This window comes from Symphodus melops (genome assembly GCF_947650265.1).
Source record: "Symphodus melops genome assembly, chromosome: 13".
NCBI lineage: Eukaryota > Metazoa > Chordata > Actinopteri > Labriformes > Labridae > Symphodus > Symphodus melops.
This window is the reverse complement of record NC_136703.1, coordinates 23,262,066-23,279,062: the sequence shown is the minus strand read 5'-3', so window position 1 is coordinate 23,279,062 and position 16,997 is coordinate 23,262,066. Positions and strand designations below refer to the sequence as shown.

At 42.9% G+C, this 16,997-nt stretch overlaps 1 protein-coding gene across 3 annotated transcripts in view; it reads left to right on the top strand.

The window, feature by feature from the left end:
* Positions 1 to 16,997, top strand: part of hspg2 (heparan sulfate proteoglycan 2) — a 96,832-nt gene that overhangs the window by 46,448 nt on the left and 33,387 nt on the right. For 2 of the 3 annotated variants that reach the window (XM_079359218.1, XM_079359217.1), the window contains exons 13-39: positions 684 to 841; positions 1,007 to 1,147; positions 1,245 to 1,408; positions 1,500 to 1,679; positions 1,857 to 2,053; positions 2,580 to 2,727; positions 3,242 to 3,369; positions 3,606 to 3,692; positions 3,834 to 3,892; positions 4,158 to 4,222; positions 4,362 to 4,502; positions 4,709 to 4,882; positions 5,137 to 5,316; positions 5,400 to 5,518; positions 5,645 to 5,756; positions 6,539 to 6,652; positions 6,860 to 6,987; positions 7,184 to 7,270; positions 12,272 to 12,342; positions 12,508 to 12,572; positions 12,676 to 12,816; positions 12,952 to 13,143; positions 13,494 to 13,532; positions 14,017 to 14,121; positions 14,974 to 15,255; positions 15,369 to 15,422; positions 16,078 to 16,161. In XM_079359218.1, coding sequence (XP_079215344.1) covers positions 684 to 841; positions 1,007 to 1,147; positions 1,245 to 1,408; positions 1,500 to 1,679; positions 1,857 to 2,053; positions 2,580 to 2,727; positions 3,242 to 3,369; positions 3,606 to 3,692; positions 3,834 to 3,892; positions 4,158 to 4,222; positions 4,362 to 4,502; positions 4,709 to 4,882; positions 5,137 to 5,316; positions 5,400 to 5,518; positions 5,645 to 5,756; positions 6,539 to 6,652; positions 6,860 to 6,987; positions 7,184 to 7,270; positions 12,272 to 12,342; positions 12,508 to 12,572; positions 12,676 to 12,816; positions 12,952 to 13,143; positions 13,494 to 13,532; positions 14,017 to 14,121; positions 14,974 to 15,255; positions 15,369 to 15,422; positions 16,078 to 16,161 — 3,415 coding nt within the window. The remainder of the gene's footprint in view (positions 1 to 683; positions 842 to 1,006; positions 1,148 to 1,244; positions 1,409 to 1,499; positions 1,680 to 1,856; positions 2,054 to 2,579; positions 2,728 to 3,241; positions 3,370 to 3,605; positions 3,693 to 3,833; positions 3,893 to 4,157; positions 4,223 to 4,361; positions 4,503 to 4,708; positions 4,883 to 5,136; positions 5,317 to 5,399; positions 5,519 to 5,644; positions 5,757 to 6,538; positions 6,653 to 6,859; positions 6,988 to 7,183; positions 7,271 to 12,271; positions 12,343 to 12,507; positions 12,573 to 12,675; positions 12,817 to 12,951; positions 13,144 to 13,493; positions 13,533 to 14,016; positions 14,122 to 14,973; positions 15,256 to 15,368; positions 15,423 to 16,077; positions 16,162 to 16,997) is intronic. The other variant, XM_079359219.1, reaches the window with a different exon arrangement.

Genomic DNA, 16,997 nt, shown 5'->3' with positions numbered 1-16,997 from the left:
TGATGTGATATGCTGCACCCACACTCACTGGCTTTATTTTAACCTGTCATTTAATTTAAACCCAAGCTAATATTACAGATGACTTTGGGTTAGTGGTAAATGCTGTCCTAAGGATTTTAAAATGTCTCTGAAAGTTAAAAATGGGCTTTTGTTCATGCGACTTACAGAAAAAAAAACATGTTTTGCAGAATTTTTGGGTGCTATGTAAACCAATGTAATCCAATCTTGCCTTAGTGATTTGCAGCAGACCGTGAAAAATAAAAAAGGACTCCAAAGTTCATCCTGTTTACACTTGTCTCACCTGGCATGCCATGATGCATGCTCTTTGAGACACACTGGATAACTCAAGATATCCATCTTTTATCACTGTCTCTATACTGACTCATTGTATATAGACCTGTGATTTTAATTAACTCAGATATTTGTGGTTAAACCAACTCCAAAAGTTGCTGTTTCAGAATTTTCTTTCTGGGCGTTGTCTGCTGTGTTTGTGTGTGTGTCTGTGTGTGGTTAGGCAATCACGGTTTAATGGATTTTTGTGTAAAAATATTTGAGCACACTGTTACAGTTAACGTCAACAGCAGAAGTGTTTCTTTTATGGTCCAGGCCATCGTTAACATAGCTCCTTAACTGAGTTTATTTCTATAAAAGCAATCATTTATGCTTTATTTCTCTGTTCCCAGGATATCCATGAGCAGCGAGAACGGCCGTGGCACCCTGACTATTCGTGACGTGAAGGAGGCAGATCAGGGGGCGTACACCTGTGAGGCCATCAATGCTAAAGGCCTGGTGTTTGGTATCCCAGATGGAGTGCTAACACTCACATCTATTCCAAATCCAGGTAATTAAATCTCACTTTGACTCTTGGCTTACAGGGAGAAGTTCAAATAAATGTATTACGACCAGGAAGGAGTTCTGTTTACAGTAAGGATGATGCTGTGACAAGATTGTTCAAGCCCATAAAGCTTTTTAAATTTAAATCTTTTGGTCTCCCTGCTCTCGATAGGCAACTGTCCTGATGGTCACTTCAGTGTGGAGGGCCGCTGTGTGTCATGCTTCTGTGCTGGCGTTAGCAAAAACTGCAAGAGCACCGGCCGCTACCGCAACCAGATCAGCCTGCGTTTCACAGATGAGGAAGACTTCAAAGGCAACAGAGCTATTTTTTCTTAGAAAAATAAAAGCAAACTTGTTAAGCGTTTGTGTCTCTGAACAGTAAAGTATAAATGTTGTTTTTGTGCTTCCAGGAGTGAACGTCACTTACCCCTCCAGGCCAAACACCCCTCCTCTGTCCTCCACTCAGTTCCTCATCAACCCTGAGCTGGAGGAGTTCCAGCTCGTCGACTTGTCCCGCCGCTTCCTCAATCTTGACTCCTTCTGGACCTTGCCTCGCCAGTTTCTGGGCAACAAGGTAAACAAGAGAAATGTGTTAACAGACACATTGATTTAAATTGACTAATGATCACACCTAAGACGCAAAAAAATATTTAATCCAATTTTAGATCGACTCCTATGGAGGAACCCTGAAGTACAAGGTGCGATACACGTTGGCACGTGGCCTGACTGAGGTTGTGGAGAAGCCAGATGTGACGCTGGTTGGAAACGGACGCAGACTTGTGTACCGCAGAGGAAGCACAACCCAGGGCCGAGTGGTCAACCAGAGGGAGATCAAGTTTACTGAAGTAGGTCTAAAAAAGAATTCTTGCAAAAACAAAAAAATCTCGTAGTGAAGTTTTAATTAAACCATAAAGTCCTCAGTAAGCCTACGTGTAAAAAGTTCTGACCTTCCATTTCCTGTTCAGATTAAGCACTATACATGCCCCATCATGTTCTAAACATGCACACTTTCATTGTGTTAGGATAACTGGCAGCACTCTAACGGTCGCCCTGTGAGCAGAGAAGATCTGATGATGACGCTCGCCAACCTGGACAGCATCAGCATCCGCACCATCTACGACAACCACATGGTCAGCGTGGGGCTCAGTGACATCATCATGTCTACCACTTCTGTGGAGTTCAGCACCATGGGTCATGCTAAAAAGGTGGAAGAGTGCCGGTAAGAAAAACTGAATCACGGAAGAGGATTGGGAAAATGTTTTTCCTATGGCAACGTATTGTTGTGCAGACGTGTGGAATACAAGTTTATATGTATCCCTGATGCCAGATATTGATATTTTAATCAAAATTAAACACAGTGCCTTGAACAGATTTCATAGCCATTTTACTCACTTATCATATTGTATTGCGACGTATCGCATCGCTTCGTATCGCATTATGCTTTAAAAATAATTACCTAATTATTAAATAAAATAAAATAATTACTAATAATTATTATTACTAATTAATATGTGTGTTTGGACAAATGATGACCGTGTCTTTCCAGCAAATGAGCCTTGTTTTTGCCTCATCTCACCCTCTCTCTCTCTCTCTTTCTCTCTCTCTCTCTCTCTCTCTCTCTCTTTCTAAAATGAATAAAAACGTGACATCTTGTGCATCTGTTGTTTATTTAGACATCAGTTTGCTTTGTCCGAGTTTTGTTATTGTGACAGCTGATTGAGCTTAGTCCTCTTTATCCTCCCCAGATGTCCTCCTGGATATTCAGGCCTGTCCTGTGAGAGGTGTACCCCCGGTTTCGAACGCGTCCCTGGCGGCTCTTATCTTGGCACCTGCGCTGGTTGTAACTGCAACGGACACGCCAGCGCCTGTGATCCAATCAACGGCCACTGTCTGGTAAAAGCTGGCTCCTTTTTGGCTCTGAATGTCTGCCAGTCACTCGGCTGGTAATCGATTCCTCCTTCGAGTTTAGCACAACAGATGTTGTGTGCTTGAGGGAAATACTCTCATTGTCTGTCTTGCCAAGAGTTGGTTTAGAAAATCCAAATCACCCATGATGAGTATAAACGTTGAATTTAAAGCCAACAATCCATTAGATTAGATTTGAATCAATACTGGAAACAGGTTCAAACAGCTACTCTTTGATAAAAGCAATATGTTGCTTGTTACATTGTGTGTTTGAGTATAAATGAGAGAAAAAAAGCTTTTCAGTGTTTTTTAAAAGCTAATCAACCTCTGTTTTTCTCCTTGTTAATGACGGTGCAGACAGGAAGTGATGTTTTATAACTGAACACAAATTAAATTATTTCCTATTTTTCAGACTTATTATTACCATTAATTTATAATTTGACTGTTTCGAGCCAAATTCCTGCAAAGTAAGAGAATGACCAGTGTGTTGTCGCCGCCACAGAGCTGCCAGCATAACACAGAGGGCCCTCAGTGTGACAAATGTCGCCCAGGATACTTCGGTGACCCAACCCGAGGTCGCCCCGATGACTGCAAGCCGTGCCCCTGCCCGTACTACGAGACCTCGAGGCGGTAAGGTCACAGACACACCCAGAGCACACACACACACACACACACACACACACACACACACACACACACACACACACACACACACACAAAATAGGGGAAGAAAATAAATCACATCTACATACCTCACATAAAGCATCTTCCACAAAGCTGAGTTCATATCATCATCTGTTGGGTTCATTAACCTTTCTTTTTTGTTTTTTTTTTAACGTGTGGCTTCTCGAATTTGGTTTCATAAGGTTTTCTGACACCTGCTTAGTGGATGTTGACCAACAGCCGACATGTGATGCCTGCAAACCCGGCTACACAGGAAGACGCTGTGAAAAGTGAGGAAACTTTATTGTCATCTTTATTGTGCTTTTCAGCCAGAGGAGTCGAATTCAAAGACTGAAAGTGACAAGCACAAGAAGTCCTAAAACACTCGTGTGATAAACAATGTGATATATATATTTATTTATTTTTTGCAGGTGTGCTGCTGGATACCAGGGCAACCCCCTTCTGCCAAATGGAAAATGTGTTCCTAACTGTGAGTGCATGTTCCACGATTGCAACAACATCATTGACATTTTCATTTGTTCTGCCCGTTGTTCTCTTCTTTCCTTCTGCTATGACCTCAAGGGGGATTTAACCCTTTGTAATGATTACCATGAGGTATTCTTTGCCCCCCCCCCCCCCGTTGATACAATAGTCTGTAGTATTTGGTCATGGCTCAGGTATGCAGGATGATTGGAACACTCCCAAGTGTGCTTTCCTCTCCAGTATGTCATCTTCTTTCCATTTCTCTTTCCAAGCTCCGAGCTCCAAGTGTGATAACAGAGGAACGATCAGCTCCAGCAGCAGACCGTGCAGCTGCAAGGTACACAGTCAGTGTTGCAAACATCCACAATCAACAGTGTGCAACAATGCAGAGGACAAATAAAAAGTCTTGCAGCCAACTCAGAGCGACGGTGAACTTTTACTCTAACTTTTTTGAACTATGATCTGTTTCTGTGCAGAACAACGTGGCAGGCGCTCTGTGTGAGGAGTGTAAGCAGGGCTTCTTCCACCTCTCCGAGTCCAACCCTGAGGGCTGTCTGCGCTGTTTCTGTATGGGCGTCACCAAACAGTGCGCCAGCTCCTCTTGGAATAGAGATCAGGTTGGTTGCAAGTCTATAAATGACAGGGTGGAGGGTTTTTTTTGTTTGTTTTCAGTATCAAGGTTTGACTCAGTGTTTGTGCAGTCATGCTGTATCAGCAAATCCTTTTCAGGTGTTAAATATCCAGGTGCCATGTGCAAACAGAGATCGAGCTCATGGAAATCTCGGCTCACATCTCATTGAGAGAAACCGTTTGTGGTCCGCAGGTTCGAGGCGGGGTGAACGGGCAGCTCTTCTCCCTCTCCAACAGCGCCAGCACCGTAACCATCAATGAAGGAATCTCCCAGAGAGGCTCCTCTGAAGTGTTCTTCCGCTCGTTCGCCACGTTTCCAAATGACGTCTACTACTGGGTCCTGCCTGAGAGCTTCAGAGGAGACAAGGTGAGAGGGAGACATCAAAGTAGAGCACAGGCAACATTTCTCTGCCTTTTCTATCCCACTCAATCGTGCCTCGACATGTTGACCAAGTGAAAAGGCTGCACTCATCCACGCAGTGAGCCTCCTTTGAACCTCGGATTCACATTCAGCCTAACATGGGTGTCTTGTGACTCTCCCTCACGGTATCATAGGGGTGAAATGCCTTTCCACTATTCGCTTTTGAATAACGAGTTCTCTTTTCACCTTGTTTAAACCAGGTGACGGCTTATGGCGGGGAGCTTCGCTACACTGTGCGCTTTGAACCACAGCAGCGCTCACTGGTGATTGACGGTCAGCCGGATGTGGTTCTCCAGGGCAATGGCATCTTTCTGGAACACTACTCTAAGACCAAGCCCCTCCCACGAGTCCCACGTATTGTCACCGTGACCTTCAGAGAGGTGGGTTTCCTTCTATTGAAATAAAATCTAAATCCCCCCACACGTGAGCCAATGTTTCTCTCCGCTCTCCATCCGTCCTCTAGTCTGCATGGCGTCGTGCCGACGGGCAGCCATGCACCCGTGAGCACCTCCTGATGGCTTTGGCGGACGTTACTCTCTTCATGATCAGGGCCTCCTACGCAGACAAGATGGCAGAGACCAGGTATGGGGGGAGGTTCCTCTGCATCTGATTGGCTCATTCACATGCTTAAAAATATTCTGAAAGCATTGCACTTGACAACACATATAAATAATTGTGTGCTTATTTTTATTTTTTTTTGCTGAATAGTATCTCGGACATCAAGATGGACATTGCTGTTCCTCAACCCACGGGTAATGAACGTGCTCTGGAGGTGGAGGAGTGCGCCTGCCCTCAGGGTTACAGAGGACCCTCTTGTCAGGTACTCATGCAGATATCACAGAGACAGTTTACGTTAAACCTGAAAAAGCAGTTTACATTTGATTACTAGAAATCACTAAATAAAATGCTCTGGCAAAAGCAGAAAAAAAACAAACGCAATTGTAAAATATTATTTGGTATGGCAAAAAAGTGGGAATGGGAATCCTCTTCCCAACACATTCTGCTGGACTTGTTCCGCGCTAATAGTGAGGCAAAATTGTCAAACTACTATTTGCAAGGTCAAGATAGATTTTCCATCCTTTAGATGAGTTTAATTTAGCTGCGTTTCCACCAAAAGAACCCTGGACTTCTAATCCCCGGAATTGCTTTGCAAAGCATTCAAAGGTTCCTCCAGCACACATTTGGCTGAGTTGTCCCTGAGATCCAAATATCTGTGAAAATTAGGCTAATTATTCTGCTGACGTCAGAAAGCTTCTTGCAGCATCTACTCCACCCATCACAAATATTTAGCCCTGAACTTCATAACCCCAAAAGTCTCTGCTTTCTCAGAAAGTTCTGTCAGGGAGTCTCTGAGGCTTTGTTTAGTGATCCCTGCAGTGGAAGCAAAGCATGTAAGCCAGTTGCCTTTGAAAAAATAGTAAGGAAATCAAATATAGGCTTGAGCATGTTAATAATAGCCCAGTAAGGTCTTGAACCTTTTCCATTTCCATCACCATCCACAATGATAATTGCAGTCTGTCTCTTTGCTGTCATGGAAAAAAGCTGCATTCTTCTTAGTCGTCACTTGTTTCTCACCTGAGGTGTTTTTCCATGTTGCTTCAGGAGTGTGATGAAGGTTACACGCGGACCACCTCTGGCCTTTACCTGGGCACTTGTGAAAGGTGTGATTGCAACGGTCACGCCAGCGGCTGTGACCCGGAGACTGGGAAGTGCCTGGTAGGTTAATGCCGCTCTCATTTTTTTTTTTTTTTCTGCCAACATTGAACCTGCTTTGATCTTTGCACTGGAATGTACTAATGGTTTCTTGGCAAATCCCGACTTGTGGAAACAAACTCGCAAGTACTGTATATTCAACACATCTCACTTCATCTTTTTATGCGTCTGTGTGTGTGTGTGTGTGTGTGTGTGTGTCCTGACCAAAAGCAATGTCTTCATAACACTGCTGGGTCGAGGTGTGAGCGCTGTCAGACTGGTTACTATGGAAACCCTGTAAAGGATGGTGCGCAGGCCTGCCAGCCCTGCCCCTGTCCTGGGACCTCTTCCAGCAACCAGTGAGTTCATGCTCTTGCCATTGTGTGTCAGTTTAACATAGATTACTATTAATGCTAGATTAGGCAGAGTTGACTTTGTGCAGCGCAAATGATCTTTTCTCCAATGCCCAATAATAACTAGAAATCAAACAGTCAATAAACAAAATCATTACATCCCAAGTATGAACAAGATGTGCGTGCCTCTCTGTTGGCACAGATTCTCTCCAACCTGTTATCTGGAGGCGGATGGTCAGCCGACCTGTGACAGCTGCCCCCCTGGATACACAGGCCGACGCTGTGAAAGGTAAACCCTCTCCATTCTCTTTATCCCTTTTCTTTTTCAACCCTGTCTTCCCTCTGGAAACTGCTCATTGTTTGTGGTTGCAGGGCGGGCCGGCACTAAGATTAGCAGGGGCTGGCTGTAGCACCAAGTGGTTTCTTTTACAATAAAGGGATATAAGCATGTTTGTGGTTGGCATCTGTCTTGTTTTTTTTTTTCCTTAGCAGTTGTAAGACATGTCAGTTGAAGGATGGGAGATGCAATGTGTTGCCACCCATTCTGATGTACCTGTGAAGTTTTCTACTGCTTCATGTTTACCCAGGTCTATTGGTGGATATTGGATTTCAAGATTGATGGATTTGCAAACTGAAGGGGGATTTATGCCATTGTAAAACAATGTGTTTGTCAATGGATAAAGGCTTTGGTGTTTTTGAGATTGTTACCCTTCCGATCTTGTTGTTGTCTGACAGAAATGTGCCAAGGGAGAAAGTGCCTTATGTTCTTAGTTTCTTTGAGATCTAATTCTGCTGTCTTCTGTCCTTTACCTCTCTAAACCTTCCACAGAGGTTGATTTCTGCTTCAGCTTTGCGCTTCGCTGTTAGTGACAATTCAAAGGTGTTGGTTTGTGTCATTTCTGTCTGTGTAAGGACCTATTGTTGCTTTTGGGTCTCTACTACATAAATGTAGAAGTGGCATTTATGACAGCTTCTGTCTGGCTAACCAATCTTTGCTGCTCAGAGGGCAAAGATGAGGTGACTTGGGAGTTAGGCGCAACTTCAAAAATGATTTTAATTTTAAAAGTTCCTGCCTGCATCAAACCTGATTCTGCTGTTCTGACATTAAGACAAGAGAAGCCATCTGCAGACAGTTGTGGGGACCCGTTCCTGGAGAAGCAGATAGATGGCCTCCTACCTGTGGCATGTGGAGCTGAAGCAGTGTTCAATTTCAGCTGGGAGAAACATATATCATTGTTTGGCAGTGGGGACGATAATGATGGCACTGAGAACCGGTCACCTACCACTATAGGAACAGTCGTCATCCCTACAAGGTCTTTACTCTCCACTACTTCAATGAGAGTTGGCATTGTCTCAGTTACACCCAATAAGTCGGCACCCAGACTCCCACCTCGCTTCACACCCAGCCCAGAGAGCCGGCATAACAGCTTCCAGCACTTGCTTCGGGTCCACCTGAACACCTTTAACCAGCGCCTGAGCATGCTGGAAAAAAACACCCTTGACATGAAGGAGAACATTCACAGTATGGAGGACCAGCAGAGTCATCTCAACTCCCAGCTGAAGGAACTGATAGCGCTCCAGTCAGCCGGAGAGAAGACCAAGAAGGTGAGTGAGCTGGAGAAGAGCTACACTGACATGGAGGGACGTCTGAGCAGACTGGAGGGAAGGCTGGAGATCCTGATTGATGGATTTACTGCCTTGGCTCAGGAAATGAACAAAATGAAACGTTCTAGACAAACGTCCCGTTCACTCCAAGAAAAGAGGGCTCTTCCTTCACTTCCCACAGTACTTGAACTTCCAATGTACTCAACAACTCAGCCTCTTAAACCTACTGAAATGCCATCCACCAGTAAAGCAACAGTGCCCAAGAGCATTCCTACACCAAGCATCCCTGGAAAGAAACTAACCTCTGCTCCTCAGAGAAAGAGAAAACTCAAATTATCAGTTACCATTTCTCCCAAAAAAACATCCACACAACACAAGCCGGTCACTAGGCCATCCAAAGGTCACCCAGCAACAAAGTCAACAACAAAGACTGCAGCTAAACGTTTTTTGCAGTCAAGCAATCCAAAACCAAGGCAAGTCAAAGAAGAAGAAGAAGCAATCACGAAATTTCAATTGGAGCCACCGTCTCTCAAGAAAAAGCCAATAAAGCACAACAAAGCCAATAAAAAGGAATCCTCATCACCAATAAAAAACAGTAGACGTAACAAGGCCTTTAGATCAGACGCACCAGATCCAAAAAAGGTTCCAGATGATGGAAAGTCTTTAGAAAGCAATTTAAAGAAGTCAGCAAAGCCACACCAAAATGACAAAAAGGTGGCGCAGAACTCACACAAGTTGGTCTCTCAGAAAGCAAAGAATTCGGCGAAGGTCATAGTCACAACCACAAGACCTACCAAGGCTACTTCTGGAAAAAGGAAGTCTTTTATAACAGCAAAAAGGAAATCCACCCCCTCTACAACCAAGGCTACTACTACAAAAAAGAAGTCTAACACAACGGTGGAAAAGAAATCAACCCGGGCTAAAACCAAGGCTACCACCACCAAGAGATTAACAAAAAAACAGGAAAAGAAGGCAAACCTTCATTCTGGTATTTTGGACCTACTGCAGCTCTTGAAAGGAGGTCGGGATTCTGCAAAGCAGAAAAAGGGTCATGATGGTTCTCTTCATGTTGTCTTGGGAAGGCTGGCCATCCCTATCAAAATTATCCCTGATGATTAGGGAATAATGTGTTTATTATTTGTATGTCTAGGCTCTCATTTTGTTATTTAAGTCAACTACTGTAATCATATCAATGGAACTTTATGAAGGGAACCATTTTTTGTCATTGTTAAATCGGAGGGACTTTCTGGATGTTAAGTTCCATCCTGGATTGTATTTAGATGACATTGTGTGATTTGATTATGATCTAAACTATTGCACAGATTTCTACCATGAAGAGATTGCTAAGCATTAGTACCTCCTTTGTATTTACATTTGTCCATTGTGTTGTATTGTGAGACTACCTCAAGTTTTTTTAAGGATCACCCCCAACTCTTTGTTAAACTGTTTCGAACACTTTCTGTCCCCCTGTAATTTTCTTTCGGTATCATGTTCAGTGTACGTGATCTTTGCTGAATGTTTTTATTCAAATAGCTTTGTTGTGCTCTAAATTTTGGGTATATTTATGATCACCATAAGAAGACTAGTTTAAATGGTAGACTGTATGAAAGAAGTGGACGTAGCCACCATGACATTGGTTATTGGTTTTTGATCACCCATTTGATGCTTAGGGTGTGAATATGTGTTATGTGTCAATCTACTGTGTGTAGGTCGACAGGCTGCCATAGTAGCCACTTTCAATCCAAAGATAGCCATGCCTAAGAATATAATCTAATCATCCTCACCTCTCAATGGGATAACAATTTGAAAAATAAACTAGATAAAATACTTTTTAATGAATTAAAAATATCAAAAATCTTCTTACAAACTGACTTACCTGGCACTTGTGTATTGGCTTTACTTTTGAAACCAAGAGGCTATGTCCACTACTTATGTATTGTCTAGGGCTCTAATATCACATTTAAGAGGCTTAATAATACTAGAAGGTTTGAGGAGATCCACATCATCTTTGCTTTGGCTGTATTGTTCCAGGCATTGAGACAACTTTTTGGTTGGGACTGCCAGGACATTTGACACAGATATTTATGGTCCCCAGAGGAAACAATCCACAGTTATGGTCCCTGACTTTCATCAACGCCATAAACTGGTACAATTTGTTAATTAGATACTAAATTTACTACTTATGTACACCAACAACTATTGACAGTACCATCAGCCACATTTGCACAAACTATAAAGGCATGCGCTTGAAATTGTATGTGTATGTTAAAAGTATAATTGTTTGCAGGTTAGTATGAAGACTTTAGGCTTAATGGACGGCTTCAATGATAACATTGGATTCAACTTCTTGGCAGTCATAAAGTTATGCAGTATCTTGGTAAAAATGTTGAGTTTTTACATTTTGACATGACTTTTATTATTTTGTAGCAACAGAGGAACTTGGCGTCAGATCATATTTAGTTGAAAACAATTTGTTTTATCCTCTGGGGTCCATAATTATTCATTGTGGATTTCATTAGAATCTGGCCATTTGTTGTTGGGGTAATTTAATCTGATGTTTAGCACCTAATACTAACACTAATGGGTCGAAGCTTTGTTTTTTTTACTGAACACCTTCATATCATCTGTATACCAAGAAATGTTGGAATACACGTGTATTATACAATACAACACTTTCATTTTGTTACCTTGTTCTGTTATGTGGTTTAATGTGACGTTCGACCACAGTGTTTGTTTATCGTGAGCTGTAAATTTAGTAATTAACATTATTTGCTTTTTTATACAACCACCATCTATTTAGATGTATTTTGCTTTTCCCCATTTTATGAGAATTATCTTCATGATCTTAAAATCTTTTCAACAACATTGACTGGAAGGACTGAGTTCACCAAACCTTACAAACAGCTATATGTCATGGGACTTAGTTTGAATAGGGGTCTTTTCAAAGCGAGTTCGTAGCATGGAAGTCCTTTTGTTGGCGGTTGGCTGTTGACCTGCGGATCTGCCAGAGGACAGGTGAGGTAAGACTGACAGCAGCTGTCGAAAGGAAAACGATGCATTGTACAGATCTGTGGTTGGATTAGCCTTCGCTCTGGTGGCTGTGGCATTGTTTGCTTGGGATTAAGGCAGAATGCTTTTCTATGTCATAATATCAGATGTGACTTTCCTCTTTAGAAGCTTAGCATCCTCTACTGCTGCTCATTTTATCAACTATGTTCACCACTGCTTCTTTAACTTCTGGAGCTTTCTATGTTATCCTTTGTTTCCCTGTGCAAAGGTGTTCCTCAGTTTCTGCTGTACCACACTCTTATGAGAGATGGATTCGACATCGATGACATGTTGAATATTTTAGCAGTGCTTCTTCATCCATCTCCAATGCAAGCACTGTTTCTTGATCTTGGGAAAAACTGAGCTGGGTGTTCTTGGATTTGAGGCCATCTGAGTATAAGACTAGTGCTTAGGCTTTTAATTTTTGGATGGAATACAGAAGAGATTGTGTTTTCCTTTTCTGTATGAGTCTTTTGTTCATGGTTGATGGTTCAGAAGACTGCCCCCTTAATACATGATGTATCTGAAGTATCCCTTTCTGCAGACTTCCCAGCTTCCTGTCTTCTTGTTCTTTGGGTTAAATTTGTAATCTTTGACTGGAACTAGTTACTTTAACACATTGTCAATTTCATTCCAGATGCGCTGCCGGATACACTGGTAACCCCCAGCTTGGACAGAGATGTACCGTTGGCGGCAATGATCTCAATGGTACATACTGTATTTCCATTCAGGGAAATGACATGTGCAGGATTATTCCATTTTCTGGCTTCAAAAAGTTGCAAAGATTCCCCTCATGCTATTGAAGTACAGTTAAGCACAATGAGTCGTATATTAGAGCTTCAACATATTCTAACCATCAACTTTACTTTCCAGGTAACTGTTACAGCTGTGACCAAAGAGGAAGTGAAGGTTGCATTGGGCCTGTCTGCCGCTGCAAGGTGATCGAACAGACTTGATTATTTCAGCTGTGTCTCACACTTGTAAAGCAGACCATGTCAGACATGTTGCATTATATCTCATATCATTCATTTTGTGTTGCAGATGAACGTTGAAGGCCCATCTTGCTCCAACTGTAAGTCTGGAACCTTCCATCTCAGCCCAGAAAACAAAGATGGCTGCCTGTCCTGTTTCTGTATGGGCGTCACTCAGCAGTGCACCAGCTCTACCTACTACAGAGACCTGGTAAGGAATAAAAAAAAATGGTACATGGCCAAGGGGCAATGTCCAGTGTTGAAAAATGAGACCAAAGCACAAATGCAAAATACTGCTGCTCCTGGCTGCAAAGTCCTTAGTGTCCCATTAAACACTCTCTTGCAGGTGTCCTCAGTCTTCTCTCCAGGGAACTTCCAGGGATTTGCTCTGGTGAACCGTCAGCGCACCAATCGTATCTCCACTGGTTTCACTGTGGAGGTTTCCACCGAGGGAACTCAGCTGTCCTACAGCAACTTCGACTACCTAGGACAGGAGCCTCATTACTGGCAGCTTCCAGGTGTCTACCAGGGAGACAAGGTCAGTACGAAAGACCACATGTGGGAGATAAACAAATGGAAGATTCCAGTCCCCTTAATAAGGATTATGCCGGGACTGAGCAACAAATATGAGAAACTTGTAGACCGCTCCATTTCTATCTTTTAGATTGCAGCTTCTTTTTTCACCTCAAACTTCAGCCAGTCTTTCTTCAACGCTCAAGCAGATCGCCTTCCAACTTTACGCTTCAGTTGCTACATTTTCTTTCATATTCTTTAATGTGTGTGTTTACAGGGTAAAACAAATGTGCACAAACTGAAGGGCCCTTGTTTTCATGTGGCTTACCTCGTTTTCTTTATTTTTTTTATCTTTTACCCTTTCACTGTCTGTAGAAAGATTCTTTCTATTCTCGTATCAGACGAGCAGAGCAGGTACGGTACTGTCGGTCAGTGGGTGCTGTGTTGATGCTGAATACAGTTCTGTCTGGCATGTTTGAGTTTATGTTGTGGCTTTGTGCTACACACTAAAAGCCATACATTTGACTTTGTAATGAAATGCATTTTCATACATATTGGAATCATGTTTTTTGATTTATACATTTTATAAGTCTTCATTTATGAATTATTCATAAAGAGCATGGTTTTTGACAAGAGTGTCTGCAGTTTGCCGCTGAAGGTGGCCACTAATTGTCTCTTGGATTTGACCTCTCACATGGAAGTGCATATTGCTAAAAGGAAATTGTCTTCTGCTTCACATCACACGAGCCATGTCAAATGGATTGATCATTAATGGTCCATTAAAGAACTTCACACGGTTTAACTTTGCTCCAATAACACTGCCATAACACTCCCGAATACCATCAGCTCAGTGATAAGGAAAGTGATCAAAGTGAGCTCGCTTTATTCACATCAATAGAGTGGCTCAAGCTCGCCAGAGGAGCAGCTAAGGAAGGATGCGTCTGTATGGAACCTAATGGCCTCCGAGCGTAAAGACACCCACAGATCCAAAAGAGCTGGCCAGGTATTTGGTATGAACTGTGACACCGTAGATAAATGTAGTAAAGGTAACACACTAATGAGAATAATAAATGCACCGTGGTTCTGTTATTATACACTAACACACTGGGAGTTTGTGGACATCTATGGAAAACAGTCACTCAGCTCGTAGATGCAGCAGCATGGAGAATCGCCTGAAGGGTCACCCAGCAGAAACACTGTGACGGAGTTTTGTGAGCATTTGCATGCAGGTTTGAGTTGTTATGCACGGTCTTCGGAAGCTGTTTGTTTTCTGTGTTTTGATTTTTCGTGTGATTCATCCATGGACCGTTAACAGATCTCAACAGAGTGGGGGCAGAATGATTATTAAAGCTCCTGAGAGGAGTTTTCAGCTGGTTCGAAAACAGACCGAAATTAATATGAATGTCTCTATTTGAGTCACAAAAGTAAACATAATCAATCACTGAGAGGATTTACAGTTTTTATAGTGTCATTTTTAATACTTGTAATCGCTGCCAGAGGGTAGGTGTCAGACAAGCATGTGAAAAAAACTGTTGTTTTAATTTCCTACAGAAAATGTTCACAGTACGTGATACAGTTGACATTTAAAAGATGGCAGACTGTGATGTATATTAAAATAAAAAGTGATGATGCATCACTTTGTCCACAGGGGGGCGCCAAACCAAGAGTTCCTCGCAGGAGCTTTAAGTAATGTCCACACAAGACCCCCCCCCATCCAAAACTAAAACGGCATGACTCAGCATGTTTACCTTCTCACAGGGATGTACATCACTGTGCATCGTTTAAGGACTAAATTCGCAACCATATTCCCTGTTACCATGGTTACAAAGCTTCTGTATCTCTGGTCTCCCTGTAGGGTGATGTCAGAAAGCTGGACGATGAGGTCTGGGCTCTCTTCTCTAACTTCTCAAATGGACATGCTGGCTCCCCTCCCTTCTTTCCCTCTTCTTCCAAATCCTCCTCTTTCTCTTCTTCTTCTTCTTCTATTCGGGGCCCGACCCCCTCCTCCTCCTCCTCTTCATCCTCTCGGTGGTCTTTGCGTAACCTGAGCCCCCCTTCTTCTCCGTCTGGTGTCTCCTCTTCAGTTAGACCAACCAGACCCCAATCCTATTCCCCTGGCCACGCCCCTCGTCTGCAGGTACACTCCATCAGAGATTGACGCAGGGTTTATGAGCCCTTTTTTTTTGTCTGTCCTTCTCATATTGGTGACTCCTTGTATTTCTCTTTGGGGCCACTGCTTGTAATCAACAGAGCAAGAACACAGTGAGCAAGACTTCTTCTGGGGCTTCAGGGGGTGGCAGCAAGGTATAGACATTAGCATGACTGAGTGGTTGACGACATGTTAAGGCGCATGCTTAAACTGTGTTTAAGTGTAAAGCTTTAAAAGTTAATAAACAACCTCCTGGTCTTTGTCCTTCCAGGTCGGTTAAAGTTTAGCTATGTTCTCTGCAGCTTATAGATTTAAACACTGAAGTAATGCAACATGTATTTGAGGTATGATAAAGTCAGTTGACATCATTTCCTTGCCTAACTGGGAGGTATTCCCATTGTTAAGCGAGCAGCTCCCACTCTGTTCCATCACTGTAATTGTCCACTTGACAGGAACACTGGTTTTACTGTAGTCTGTCATTACACTGTTGTCTGGTTACAAACAGCCGCTTGCTGAAGCGCATCTCAAGCTGTCATCTTCACATTATTGACATTGTAAGTCGTTGTTTTAGTTGTCAAACAAGGAACAATGCGGCTCTCATGCTGTTATCAAGCTGTCAGCTGAGCCTTTAATAGCACGCATGCTGTAGAACGTGTACTTAAGGTTTAGCACATTTGTCCTCAGATTCTTTTCGGCATGCTTGCCTGCTTCTCTACCTGCTGATGATGTTGTCCCACTGCCTCTCTCTCTCTCTCCTTTTATCTGTGGCTTATGTTCTTACGCCTCCTCTTCCTCCTCTGCCTCTCTCAGTACGCTCTGGTCTACAAAGGTTTCAGCTTGCACCAGGATGATCTGCTCTTCTGGCAGCTCCCAGCACAGTTCGCAGGGGACAAGGTAACAGTGAGAACTTTGGGGGTCGCGTCCCTTCCTGACCTCTTGTCAGCCCTTCCAGGTCACAGAGGACACGTCCCTCCCACAGTCCAGACCCTCACATGCCCACACTCCCTTTGACCCTTCACTTTATCCCAACCCTCCCACCCTCCTGGAGCCCTCTGGAAACACACTTCATCTGTTACATAGAGTGACACATTGCTTCCTTTATTTTTGTTTTATTTCTTTACATTTGATTTGAAAAGAATACAAAAACATCCATTTGCAATTGTGTTTTTAAAGAGGTAATCCAGTGATTACGTGTGTATATCTCTGAAGTTTGGGGTCTTACGGGACACAATATGAAAGCTAAACCTGCATCATTATTTTCCACAGCGCAGTTAAGTAGAATATATCAAAAGAAATCATGCCTTCTTCTTATTCCTTTATTGTAGAGACAGGACAGTGGATAGAGTCAGATATGTGGGAGAGAGGGACTGGGGAATGACATGTGATTTGAATAAAAGCTTTTGACGCGTGTTCTTCTCCAAACACCAGCTTCAATGAAATAAACCCCACTAAGTTATTTAATACTATCACAAGGACACCAGGGATGGTTTATTTTTAAGCTTCCTCCAGCGCTACCAAAAGTTTCTTTCAGTATCAGAAACACTTTATTTCCACAATGAGGCGTTTTCTCAAGACAAGGTGGGTTAAAATATGGCCCCTGTAATACACTGAGCAAAGTGTTTGAGCACAGTCTTACATGTTTATACACGTGTGCTCCTTCCCGCCCTTCTAACGCAAAGGATTTGATGTCACTGCAAACTCTTTGTTGCTCTAAGTTTCCATCTGGCGTT